The sequence below is a fragment of the Lates calcarifer genome, linkage group LG6, assembly GCF_001640805.2.
Source record: "Lates calcarifer isolate ASB-BC8 linkage group LG6, TLL_Latcal_v3, whole genome shotgun sequence".
In the NCBI taxonomy this organism is placed as follows: domain Eukaryota; kingdom Metazoa; phylum Chordata; class Actinopteri; family Centropomidae; genus Lates; species Lates calcarifer.
This window is the reverse complement of record NC_066838.1, coordinates 27778915-27791914: the sequence shown is the minus strand read 5'-3', so window position 1 is coordinate 27791914 and position 13000 is coordinate 27778915. Positions and strand designations below refer to the sequence as shown.

The 13000-nt window shown below is 47.8% G+C and overlaps 2 protein-coding genes and 1 long non-coding RNA gene across 3 annotated transcripts in view; all 3 read right to left on the bottom strand.

Moving 5' to 3' along the window:
* The window catches only part of plxnb3 (plexin B3), a 50388-nt gene extending 49851 nt beyond the window's left edge, over positions 1-537 (bottom strand). The window contains exon 1 of the mRNA XM_018687437.2: positions 170-537. The gene's annotated coding sequence lies outside the window, so the exon portion shown is untranslated. The remainder of the gene's footprint in view (positions 1-169) is intronic.
* A 666-nt stretch (positions 538-1203) lies between these two features.
* On the bottom strand, positions 1204-12887 carry abcd1 (ATP-binding cassette, sub-family D (ALD), member 1). Its single transcript, XM_018687446.2, has 17 exons — positions 12702-12887; positions 11567-11823; positions 11383-11483; positions 10098-10255; positions 8288-8475; positions 8039-8213; positions 7769-7959; positions 6879-7059; positions 6664-6806; positions 6282-6453; positions 5882-5976; positions 3573-3718; positions 3194-3339; positions 2973-3057; positions 2596-2721; positions 2353-2440; positions 1204-1857 (listed from the first exon to the last, which is right to left on the bottom strand). Exons 2-17 carry the CDS (start codon positions 11693-11695, stop codon positions 1747-1749), a joined length of 2235 nt encoding a protein of 744 aa, XP_018542962.1. The 5' UTR covers positions 11696-11823; positions 12702-12887; the 3' UTR covers positions 1204-1746.
* LOC127142609 (uncharacterized) lies at positions 8505-9344 on the bottom strand. Its single transcript, XR_007813510.1, has 3 exons — positions 9322-9344; positions 9171-9196; positions 8505-8556 (listed from the first exon to the last, which is right to left on the bottom strand). It is a non-coding gene; the product is annotated as an uncharacterized LOC127142609 (long non-coding RNA).
* Positions 12888-13000: the final 113 nt, after the last annotated feature.

The window sequence follows — 13000 nt, the reverse complement described above, 5'->3', positions numbered from 1 at the left end:
TAAAACACAACGAGAAGATCTAAAACCATCAGCTTTGTGAACGGACTCTGGCGCGTGGCTATCAGACACGCCTGACTCGAACACACGCTCCTTCCTTCCCGCAGCAGCTGCAGCTCGGGACAAGTTGGTGCCGTGAAAGGGGGGACAGAGTGATCGGGGTCGGACTCACCTGAGCTCGGCAGGCTGCTCCGCGGTCCGCAGGAGTTCGACCCGCCCGGAGAAACTTCCAGAAATCCGCAGAGCGTCCGGCAGAGTCACAATCCTGAACAATCCGCACCGAGAGCCACACAACAGGTCCGACAGAGACCCCGCCCCGCTCCGCTCCGCACGGCGCCGGGAGGCTTTTCTGACGCTCCTCGGCAGCAGTGCCTGGCTCGTCCGCAGGGAATAGAACCGACGACCTGCTGCGGACTCCGAGACTGAGGAAACGGATTATTGATTAATTATTGATTCTCAAACCAAACATGAGCCTGTCAATAAACTGTAAATAAAAATATTAACTGATGAAACTGTTTCTGATATAAACCTCATTAATAATAATCAATACTGATCAGCTGATTGTTCAGACTGTGGATGAGATTAAACATGAGCAAATTAAAATCCGGATCAGACCTTGAACTCTGCTGCAGGTATCTGCTCTGGACTTGCTGAGACTCATCCTCCTCAGAGTCTGTGAGTCTTTTATGAGACCAGGACCCTGAGGGGGCAGAGACCAGGTGAGAGGGACACACCCATGAGGAGCAGGTGGCCTTGGAGTCCTGTCTGAGTGAGATGGTCTCCTTAAACTGTAGACCAGGTAGGAACTGTTCTGGTCTGGACTGGACAACACTCTTCCTCCTGGGTCTAGTCTTCATCCTGGTCCAGCTGAAGAAGAACCTGTAAATGGAACCTGGTTTGGAGACCAGGACTCATCTCACCTGCTCCACATGGTCTCTGCCCCTGCAGGGTCCTGGTCTGTGAACGGTCTCTGGTTTAATGTGGATCATGTTGTATTTTATAAAGTTTTATTTTCTTTATGTAAAAACTACAATATTCCCTCTGACATGTAACTACTGCAGTACTTTCATATAATTTAACTTATATTCAAAATACTCAAGTAAAACTACCTAAATTCTACTCAAGTGCAGTACTCACTCAGTAACTGTGACTCAGTAACTGACTCTCGTCAGTAACTTTATTTTCAAAAGTATGACACACACTCAGTTTATTATCATTATTACTTTATCTTATTTTCTACAAAATTGAGTTCAAGACATCATCACCTTCATCACAGACTGTCTCCTCTTCATTCAAACTCTTCAGCAGCAGTGTACTGATTTATTAATCAGCTAATTGATTATAGTCATATCATATAGTTTCTATTAAGGAACAGCTTCAGTAAAAATATCCGATTGTAGAAACATTAAAAGGTTAAAAATGGCACAATTTAAAAATCACCTGCTGGGGGTCACATGACCTCACCGTGACCGCTGACCTCTGAGTTATGTGACTGAATCTGACTCTTCAGCGGGAAGTTGATCCAGAGCCAGTACTGAGCTCTAACTCTAGCCCAGTCTGGTCTGTGTTTCTGAGACAAACACTGATTCCTGTCCAGTCCAGTCTGGTCTGGTCCGGTCCAGTCCAGTCCAGATCAGAAGGCTGTTTCACATCAAACTGAAGTTGAGCATCAGTTTCAGTCACATGACCGTCCTGCTGAGTCTGTTTCCATGGTAACTAGTAAAACTCAGGAGACCCCTCTTCATCTATTCACTCCTCTGCCTCCCCCTCTCTCTCCCCCAGGAGGACACACAGCTCTGCCAGTCTCTGCTGCATCTTAGGAATCCCTGACAGCTGGTTCTCCAGACGCTGCTTCTCCTCCTGAGACAGACCAGAGACCAGGATCAGAGATCAGGATCAGACAGATAGAGTTAGTCAGGTTTTGTGTGAACATGTTGTTTTAAAAACTAATCTAATGATGACCGGCAGTGATGACTGGTCACATGACACAGACGGTGGCAGCTGATTGGCTGCTGGTTCTCACAGAGAAGAATCTCAGATGTTAAAATAACTGAAGCTCATCAGCTGACCCCCCCCACCGACCCCCTGACTGCTGCCTCTGCACATGCTCTGGTTACCATGGCAACCATCAGCTGCACAACATGCCTCCAGCATGTGAGAGAGTGTGTGTGTGTGTGTGTGTGTGTGTGTGTGTGCTTTTATCTAGTGAGGACATTTTGGTCCTCAGAACTTCAAAGACCTGGTGCCAGGGCTCGGGGGTGGGGTCCTCTGTTTGTCTGTCTCAGGTCTGACTCAGACTCGATCCAGCAGTCTGGAGCCTTTTAGACCTGCTGAGTAGGGACAGGTGTGGTTTACCTGCAGAGACAGACGGGTGGAGGCGTCCAGAGGTTCAAACCTCCATCCTCCTTCTCCATCAAACTGCAGCAGGTGAGAGTGATACTTCCTGTCAGAGAGGGAGGAGGAGGACCGGAGACGTTAGGGAGGGTGGGGCAGCTGGGACCTGATCAGACATCTGCTGCCCCCCACAGGACTGGAAACAGAACTACATCGGGTTCAATATGGAAACACAAGATTAAAACTGTGTGTGTGTGTACTGACCACAGGGAGGGTCTGTGTGTGATTGACAGCAGAGCTATCCCAGCATCCTTTGCAGCCTGGAAAATGTTTCCCTCCACATCGATGCTGACGGCACTCGTACACTCGTCCAGCAGAGCATACCGAGGGCTGGGCGAGAGACACCCACAACACAGAGAGAGGGAGAGAGAGAGAGAGTCAGACTCTGATCTAGATCCTGGTCCTGGTCTCAGCAGGCCACCTCAGACCAGGACCACAGCTGAGATCCAACAGTGGGTCCAGACTCATCCCTCTGAACGCTCTAGTGTGTGTAACAGTCTCTGTGCCCTGCGTTCAGTCTGACAGGAGTTTACCTGCTGCCTGACCTCACCTGACCTCACCTGTATCAGGTGAATATTTACCGGTGGTAGAACATTCGAGCCATCCCCATCCTCTGCTTCTCTCCTCCAGACAGGACGTCCTTCCAGTCATTGACTGACTCCCAACCTGACACACACACAACCAGGGACAAACATTAACACAGTGTTACAGCAGTAAACACTGATTTCAGATTCACCTGAACGCATCACGCTGACGTCAGAACACCAACCCCCCACCCCCCCAGACGCACACCCAGACTGACCTCCCTCTCGGTCCAGGATGTAGACCAGGTGGACGATTTGGAGGATCTCTTCCAGATGTGAATCAGTGACCCCCCTCTGAATCATGTCCTCCACAGAGTCTGGATAGATCACCTGGTCCCTGAGGGTCCCCTCTGACATGTAGGGTCTGTACAGGACACAGGACTACATCAGTATATCACTACTGCAGTACAGCTGCAGTACTGATGGTGGATGAGGATCATGAGGTGACCCAGAACCAGCTGAGACCTCATCGACTGGTTAGTTAGTCCATGTCTATCACAAGACCTGTCAAACTACTACTGGACTGGATAGTATCAGTGGTAGTACTATCAGCAGTATCAGTGGTAATAGTATTAGTAGTATCAGTAGTATCAGTACCTCTGTGGGATGTAGAACATGTGTCGGGGGTCTGGACGGTACAGGACTCCTCCGTAAACAGGCCACAGTCCACTGAGGATCCTGAACAGAGAACTCTTCCCACAACCATTTGGACCAGTGATCAACACATTCATCCCTTCATCCACCTGAGACAGAGACAGAGAGACAGGGAGAGAGTGACAGAGTGACAGAGACAGACAGGGAGTGACAGGGAGAGAGAGACAGGGAGACAGGGAGAGAGTGACAGAGTGACAGAGAGACAGAGACAGACAGAGAGACAGAGACAGACAGAGAGACAGAGAGACAGAGACAGAGACAGACAGAGAGACAGAGAGACAGAGAGACAGAGACAGAGACAGACAGAGAGACAGAGAGACAGGGAGAGAGTGACAGAGTGACAGAGAGACAGAGACAGACAGGGAGTGACAGGGAGACAGAGAGAGACAGAGAGACAGGGAGAGAGAGACAGAGAGAGAGACAGAGACAGAGAGAGTGAACACATGAACTGAGTTTAACTGGAGAAGAACCAGCTGCTGTTCCTCTGAAGGTCTGTGTCAGTTCCAGACCCTGATAGGGTCCAGTCCTGAGCCCTGAGCCTGTGATTGTGATCCAGACTGAATGAACCAGTTCAGTGAAATCTGTGAGGGTGACGACACTCTGTCAGAACCGACCAATCACAGAGCAGCTGTCAGAGCTCAGAGGTCAAAGGTTGAGAGACAGACGACAGAGAGGAGGCTCTGTTGTCTTCTTCTTCTGTTTCCACATCTGAACCACAGGAATGTTCCTCCGCGCACACACACACACACACACACACACACACACACACACGGTGTTTCATGATAATGAGCTGTGACCTTTGACCTCAGTCAGATTAAACAGAGGCCTCACAGAGGAAGTGACCGTACTGAGCACGCTCCACAGTGACCAGTGACATCATCACCATCGTCACAAACATGACAGCACCAATCAGAGAGAGGCTGCAACAGACACCCTGATGACATCATCTTGATGACATCACCCTACAGCTCTGCAGTACAGTAACTGGCTGTGTTCAAAACCGCATGCTAACGTACTATTCATACTAAGTCTGACATCAAAGTTAGTATGTACTGTGTTCACATTGCATAGTATGCAAATTTTGTGTACGCGAGAAATGCGTACTAAATCAGCAATCAGCAATTTCAGAGTATGCACCGTGAGCTTACTGGATATACTCAATCGCCCTACAATGCATTGCGTTCCGTCAGACGGCACACAATGACAGACCTTCTTATAAGCAATATATAAGAAAGAGACCTTTTTCTTTTCTTTCTTTTTTCTTACTTTCCCCCAGTCTTAGCAGTTCACATCACATTAATTTACTGGGAGCTAGCAATCTGACTGAAACTTGATTGTGTGTTAATACTTCTGAGGGAAATCCAGAATTGATGTACATCTGGATAATGTACCGCAGACGAAGAGCCGATCGCCTCTGTCGTCTCCCTGCTGTGAGTGACAGCAGGTGGCTGAGAGGCATAGCTGAAGCCTCGGACCCAGGATAACGGCGGTAAACAAGGCAGGCCGGCCAGCGGCTCTCCCCAGAACTCCGAAAACTTCAGAGCAGATTTATAAACAGGAGTTTATAACACTAACTGAACACAATTTAGAAATCTATATGGCAATATTGTCGCCTAAAAAAATAATCTATGTACTAAAAGGACAGAGAAACGATCAATAAACGTGAAAAATCTTTGCTTTAAATCGCCGCCAGTTGTTGCTGTTGCCGCCGGTGGTGTGAAATGCATTCTGGGATAATGGTAGTATGCTTCAGTGTGAACGGCCACCTACTTAAACGCTCATTTAGTAGGCAGTATACAGTACATACTGTTTGAGTATGTAGTAGGCAGTACGTTAGTATGCGGTTTCGAACACAGTCACTGTCTCTGTGGTTGAAAGGACACTTCCTGGTTTTAGGATTCAGGTTAGAATCAGGACTAGGTGAATGTTTGTTTGGTGAATGTTTGGTGAATGTCTGGTGCTCCAGGACCTCCTGGTTTACAAATTTAGCACTGCTAGCAAGCCAAGCTAACTAGCTAGCTAAATTAGGTTGTATTAGCTAATTAGCTAGCTAGCTTGATAACGTTTAGCTGATACATTGGGAGGTGCTGTTGTCCCACAGGTTGTGAAGGGACCGATTGAAAACAGATCTGCAAACATGGTAAATATCACATTAATATGAACCTCACATATAATGCAAAACGTCTGAGAGGGAAACAACTACTGAGGTCCAGACCTCAGCAACATTACTGCTGGCTACAGGTGAGTGTTACCTGGATGTTGAGGCTGGACACCACCACGTCTCCTGTTGGTGTGATGATCGGCAGATTCTCACAGCGAATCCCCTTCTCCACACTGATCACCCGACCTGCACACGACAACATGAGACACTGTCAGACATGTTGCTGCTCTCCATGTTTAACAGATAAAGCAGCGACTCATTCACAGCAGGTGGTCGTCAGATCTCAGATCAGATGGTAACTGACGCTGAACACCTGCTCCAGGTTAACTTCAGAGGATCAAACTACTGACCAATCAGATCACTGGAAAACTACAGTCATCATTACTACAGGGACAAAAGAGTTGACAATAAAGTGACAGATGATAAAGATCAATAGATATAGTTATGGATCAGTGATTGGTTTTTCTGTTCCTCACACTCACTGAACCCACCTCTGATCTCCAGTCGACCACTGACCCTCTGACCATGTTGGACAACCTCTCCTCCTCCTCCTGTTATGTCCTTCTCTCTGTCCGAGGAGCGATGGTAGATTCCCTGATTCACCTCCTCAAACACGTCTAACATCTCAGAGACTCGAGCTGTGTAACCTGCCAACTCTGTCACCTGCAAACACACAGGTCAGTGAACACACCTGAAACGTTCAAGATCTGTGGGACAATCTGACGTCTGTGATGCTACAAAGGGAGGAGAGAGGAGGAGGTGGATGAAGACAGGAGAAGGAGGGGAGAAAGTGAAGAGGACGAAGAGTAGAAAGAGGGAGGGGGAGGAGGAAGACAGGAGGAGAATGAGTAGAGGAAGGAGAAGGAGGAGCACCTCCTTGTAGGAGCTCATGATCCTCTCCACGGCATCGGCTCCGGCGTTGAGGAGGTTCCTGGCTGTAGTGAACGCCTGCGTCCTCTCACTCACCAGCTCCTCCTCCTTCATCACCATGGCCGCCCGCTTCACCTCCTCAGAGTCTGAGGGTCAGAGGTCAGAGGTCAGTCAGCAGCCTCAGGTGTTAAGTGCAGCATGCAGGTGTCAAGTGTTACCATGTTTGGAGTATCCTGTCGCGGTGATGATGGGCACAGCGACCATCACCAGGCCGGAGGCGCTCCACACGTACTTCATCAGGAACTGCTCCAACATCACGTACCAGAGTCTCTTCAGCAGGATCTGATGGATCTGAGACGACAGAGACCTGTAGCTCCTCTGCAGCTGGGACATCTCCACCTGAGAATCAGACACACGCTCTCATGACATCATCATCACTTCCTCCTATTAAACCTCTCATTATCCACCTGTTCAGTCTGATGTCACGACCAATGAAAATCCTGTTTCCTAGTCCAACTTCTCTGAGTCTCACCTGTTCTACAGATGCTGCACTGCTGAGTCTATTCAGAGTCATTCTACTGTTTTCACTGTGACGAGGAAGAGAAGAGGAAACAGCCGCAGCTGATAAGATACAGTTTGACGCAAAGTTTGGTGCTAAAGTTAGCCAGCTAACATAGCTAACATTAGCAGGTACCCCTAATATAAGCTCTGGGTTTTACAGGGTGTTTCTTGCTCTGAGCCACATCTTCATGTTTCAGTTGTCAGTCCTTTTCTGTGCTGCCAAAAATAGCTAAAGTTGTCTGTTTTCACCTTAGCTGGGTGCAGATAGCTAGCTATGTCCACCTTTATTCACCTTAGCTGGCTAGCGTTAGCAGCCTTTGATAAAACCTAACCTAATAAGTGAGTAAGTCAAATTTATTTATAAAACCACAAAGTGCCCAACACACAAAGAAAAAATGTCAAATAAAAGCAAAAACAATAAAACACATACGTGAGCAACACACAGTCAGACACACAACAAAAAGCCTCCTCTGAGTTAGTAAAACACAGGGATGATGGCAACTTCCAGCTAACCTAGCTAACATTAGCCAGGGCGCTGTGTGTTTACCTGGTGTCCTCTGTAAAAGGCGATCTCCTCGGAGTTGGCGATGATGCGTGAGTGCATGTACCTCAGGTCTCCTTTCCTCTTCGCTTCCTCGGACACCAGCTTCCCGAACCGTGGCGAGCAGGAGCGCAGGACTTTAGCGGTGAGCGCCACCACCAGGCCAGCAATGACCGATGGCCACGTGGTGTTGGCTCCTGCAGGAGGAGGAGGAGGAGCGTGGTGAGGTCAGGTGACTCTGAGCCAGGTTAAACATGGAGGCGGAGGCTGACCCACCTTTAGATTGGGCGGTGCGCAGCAGAGTATAACAGGTGACAACCACGTCCAGGATGGGTTTGGTCAGGTTGGAGTACAGGTGAGAGACAGAGGCGGAGAACATGGCGATGTCCTCAGTCAGAGACTGATCAGGGTTTGATAGACGGGCGTCCATGTTACTGACACGGTAATAAATCTGCAGAGAGACAAGGTCAGAGATCAGAGGTCACACGTCACACACCTTTACTTGCTCCTGTCTCTGTGTGGTACCTGGTTGGTGAAGTACAGCTGGTAGGCGTGGTTGACCAATCGGCTCCTGAAGCTCAGGGTCAGCTGACCCTCCAGGAACCTGATGGCGCTGTTGATGAATGTGGCAGGAACGGCAACAAGGAGCCACTTAGAGAGCTGCAGCACGAAGGAGCGAGGATCCTTCTGAACGATACACCTGACGATCACACCTGAGAACACACCTGATGATCACACCTGAGAACAACACACCTGATGATCACACCTGAAAATCACACCTGAGAACAACACACCTGAAGATCACACCTGAGAACAACACACCTGAAGATCACACCTGAGAACAACACACCTGAAGATCACACCTGAGAACACACCAGAAGATCACACCTGAGAACAACACACCTGAAGAACACACATGAAGATCACACCTGAGAACAACACACCTGAAGATCACACCTGAGAACAACACACCTGATAATCACACCTGAGAACAACACACCTGATGATCACACCTGAGAACAACACACCTGATGATCACACCTGAAAATCACACCTGAGAACAACACACCTGAAGATCACACCTGAGAACAACACACCTGAAGATCACACCTGATGATCACATCTGAGAACACACCAGAAGATCACACCTGAGAACAACACACTTGATGATCACACCTGAGAACAACACACCTGAGAACACACCTGAAGATCACACCTGAGAACAACACACCTGAAGATCACACCTGAGAACAACACACCTGAAGATCACACCTGAGAACACACCAGAAGATCACACCTGAGAACAACACACTTGATGATCACACCTGAGAACAACACACCTGAGAACACACCTGAAGATCACACCTGAGAACAACATATCTGAAGATCACACCTGAGAACAACACACCTGAAGAACACACATGAAGATCACACCTGAGAACAACACACCCGAAGATCACACATGAGAACAACATATCTGAAGATCACACCTGAGAACAACACACCTGATAATCACACCTGAGAACAACACACCTGATGATCACACCTGAAAATCACACCTGAGAACAACACACCTGAAGATCACACCTGAGAACAACACACCTGAAGATCACACCTGATGATCACACCTGAGAACACACCAGAAGATCACACCTGAGAACAATACACTTGATGATCACACCTGAGAACAACACACCTGAGAACACACCTGAAGATCACACCTGAGAACACACCTGAAGATCACACCTGAGAACAACACACCTGAAGATCACACCTGAGAACAACACACCTGAAGATCACACCTGAGAACAACACACCTGATAATTAAACCTGACAACACACCTAAAGATCACACCTGAGAACAACACACCTGATGATCACACCCAAGAACAACACACCTAAAGAACACACCTGAAGATCACACCTGAGAACAACACACCTGAAAATCACACCTGAGAACACACCTGAGAACAACACACCTGAGAACACACCTGAAGATCACACCTGAGAACAACACACCTGAGAACACACCTGAAGATCACACCTGAGAACACACCTGATGATCACACCTGAGAACAACATACCTGATGATCACACCTGAGAACAACACACCTGAAAACTACACCTCAGAACAACACACTTGACGATCAAACCTGAAGATCACACCTGAGAACAACATACCTGATGATCACAGACAGACAGACAGACAGATAGACAGATAGACAGATAGACAGACAGGTAGGTTATAGACAGACAGACAAGTTATAGACAGACAGAGAGACAGGTAGGTTATACACAGACAGACAGACAGGTTATAGACAGACAGACAGGTTACCGTCCAGAGCAGCGACGTAGACAGACAGGAAAGTTCTGGTCATCAGGGTCACTGAGTGCAGGATAAGCAGTCCGACCTCTGGACACAGTAACCGTGGAAACAGGAGCTTCAGCAGGCGAGACAGTCTAAGGACGAAGTCTCTGTTCACCGCTGGAGACCTGCAGAGACAGAGAGACCATCTGGACCTGTTGTCATGGCAACAAGTCCTCACAACCACACCTGAGGAGGTTCAGAGCTCTGCTCTATGAAGCAGGTTGAACTGATCCAGGATCTCTTTCTCTGGCTAACCTAACAACCACAGAGTGACTGGTTATCAGCTGGTTATCAGCTGGTTATCACCTGGTTCAGTGACCCAGGATTTCCTGATGGTTCATGGTAAAGAGGTGGAGTTGTTAGTTGAAGCAGCGTTGTCAGAACCATGAGTAAGGAACCTAATATTCTATGAGAAGTCAGGCTGAGAGCTGCAGGTGGTTTCAGTTCCAGCCACGTCCTAACATGACATTTAACAAGGTGAAATGTGAACAATATGATCACATGACTAGAATAGAAACAGTAGAAATAATCAGCAGTGATCAAAGTCAGGCTGAGGATTTATTGTAAATAAGTCCAAGTGTTTTCAGTGAGTGAGTGTTTGTGCTCCTTAGTGTGATGGTGGTTTATTGTGAGTTAGTGTGAATATGTGATGCAGATAAACAGTGACAGTAATGTCAGAGTGTTTCTGCTGCCAAAGCAGAGAGGAGAGGAGAGAGTTCATGTCTGAGCTCCATCTGACTGAAATGTTCATTTAGAATCAGCAGAAATCTTCAACAGTGTGAAGAGAAAATCAACATGAAGATCTAACAGTCAGTGTGTGATCATTCAGTGGGAGAAACTCTCTGTTTGTTAGAAGCTCTGTTGTGGACAAAGACTGGAACAAAACCATTCACTGATCTATAAAAACATCTATTGATCTTTATTGGAAACTCTGTTCCTGTCAGGATCCTGCACAAATGATGACCACAGTTTTCCAGTCATCTGATTGGTCAGTAGTTTGATCTGATCCTCTGAAGTGAACCTGGAGCAGGTTAGCCATTCAGCATCAGTTACCATGGAGATTTACTGCCATAACAAGTGAACCACCATCGTCAGACTGAAAACCCAGAGTTACACCTGAAGTTACCATGGTAACAGGCCTCAGGTTCATCGACCCTCTGAGGTCTAACATACATCAGGATCAATACTCAGGTTCTACCACCTCACTGCAGTACTGATCAGTGATCAGAGTCTTCACCTGTCTCTCTCTCACCTGCTGTCTCTCTTCTTCTTTTTCTCTCTGTTGTTTTCCTCAGAGGCGACCACACCCACAGGGAGGTTAGCTCCACCCAGCTGTTTACCTGGTGCATTCCCCTGAGAACACATCAAACACGCCCACAGTTACTGTCAGTGTGTGTGTGTGTGTGTGTGTGTGCGTGCGTGCGTGTGTGTCTCACCTGTATCCTCCTCCAGACGTACAGTGACAGTTTTCTGACGGCGTAGGCGGCGAGCAGCGCGGCCGTCAGCTTCCTGAGTTTGGAGTTCCGCCTCAGCTGAGCTGGCAGATTCTGATAGGTCAGCTCCATGATGACAGACAGGTGAGGGGCGACCAATCAGAGAACAGGAACGGCAGCGTGTCACAGGAGGGGTCCGTAGAGGACGGCGGGGTCGTCGTCAGGGAAACGACATGATGATCTCAGAGTCTGAGCCTCACCTGCACAGGTAAGAGACGTCAATGACATCACTTCCTGCTGCTGCTAACAGATCAATGTTACTGGAAACTGATCAGTCGACCAATCGAATAATTGCGAATTTCGCAAAATTCTTCAGGTATTTCTTTGTTGGGTCTCTCTCAACAAAGAAATACCTATTTTAAAGAGGACGGTCTAGACCTGCTCTGTATGAAAGGCGCCTTGAGATGACTTTTGTTGTGATATGATATATAAATAAAACTGAATTGAATTGACATTGAATTAATGATGGTTCTGATTTAATTACTGATCAATAACTCTGACAGAAAATAATCAGTAATTAAACTGATCCTTTGTTGCTTAAGTAACAGAGTAACGTGTTGTTTACTCATGAATCTGAAGAGTAACTCATTTCACTGTGATACTCGCGTATAGTTACTTCTTGTACTGCAGTAAATTACTCAAGTAAGCGTACCGTTACCTCAGTAACTCTCACCCTAACGGTAACGGCAATGTCCCGGATGTGTCCGCTTCGTCCTTTAAACCTTTGTATTAATCAGTCGTCGGTTCGGTCGGTGACACGGATTAAACCCAGTAAATCCCCGGCTCCGGGTCGTTAGCTCCGGTACCATTAGCCTCTGACTGTCCGGTAAATAGCCGCCGGCTAACAGGACACAGCCTCCGTTATTCACCCAGTCACCGATAAAAACTCCTCCTCTAATGATCTGTCGACGTGAACTCCGGTACCGAGCCCGCGGAGCCGACACCGAGCCGAGCTAAGAGTTTAACCCGGGATTAATGACCCGGCAGCGGAGCCGAGCGATGCTAACGATGCTAACGGCTAACACAAGAAGTTTGTAGTTTGTCTGGTGTGAACATGAAAAGACTCAGAATATCTAACCCGGTTCTTCTGACCCGGAGTCAGGTCCAGAGTCTCCTGATGTTTCTCCTCCGAGATCCTATCGCTTTAGTTGATGTTCAACCGGTTTAACGGAGTTTTAACGGCGCCGGAGAAAGTTCAGCCTGTTTACCTGAGAGGACGGGCCGCGTCCTAATACTGTCCCTGACCTCCTCTCTTCCTCTCCTTCTCTCCTCCTCTCATTCTCTAACTCCTCTCCTTCTCTCCTTCTCTCCTCTCTCTGTTTTAGAGGACAATAAATGAATAAGATTAGAAAGTGTGATGCAGCTGTAGCAGGACAC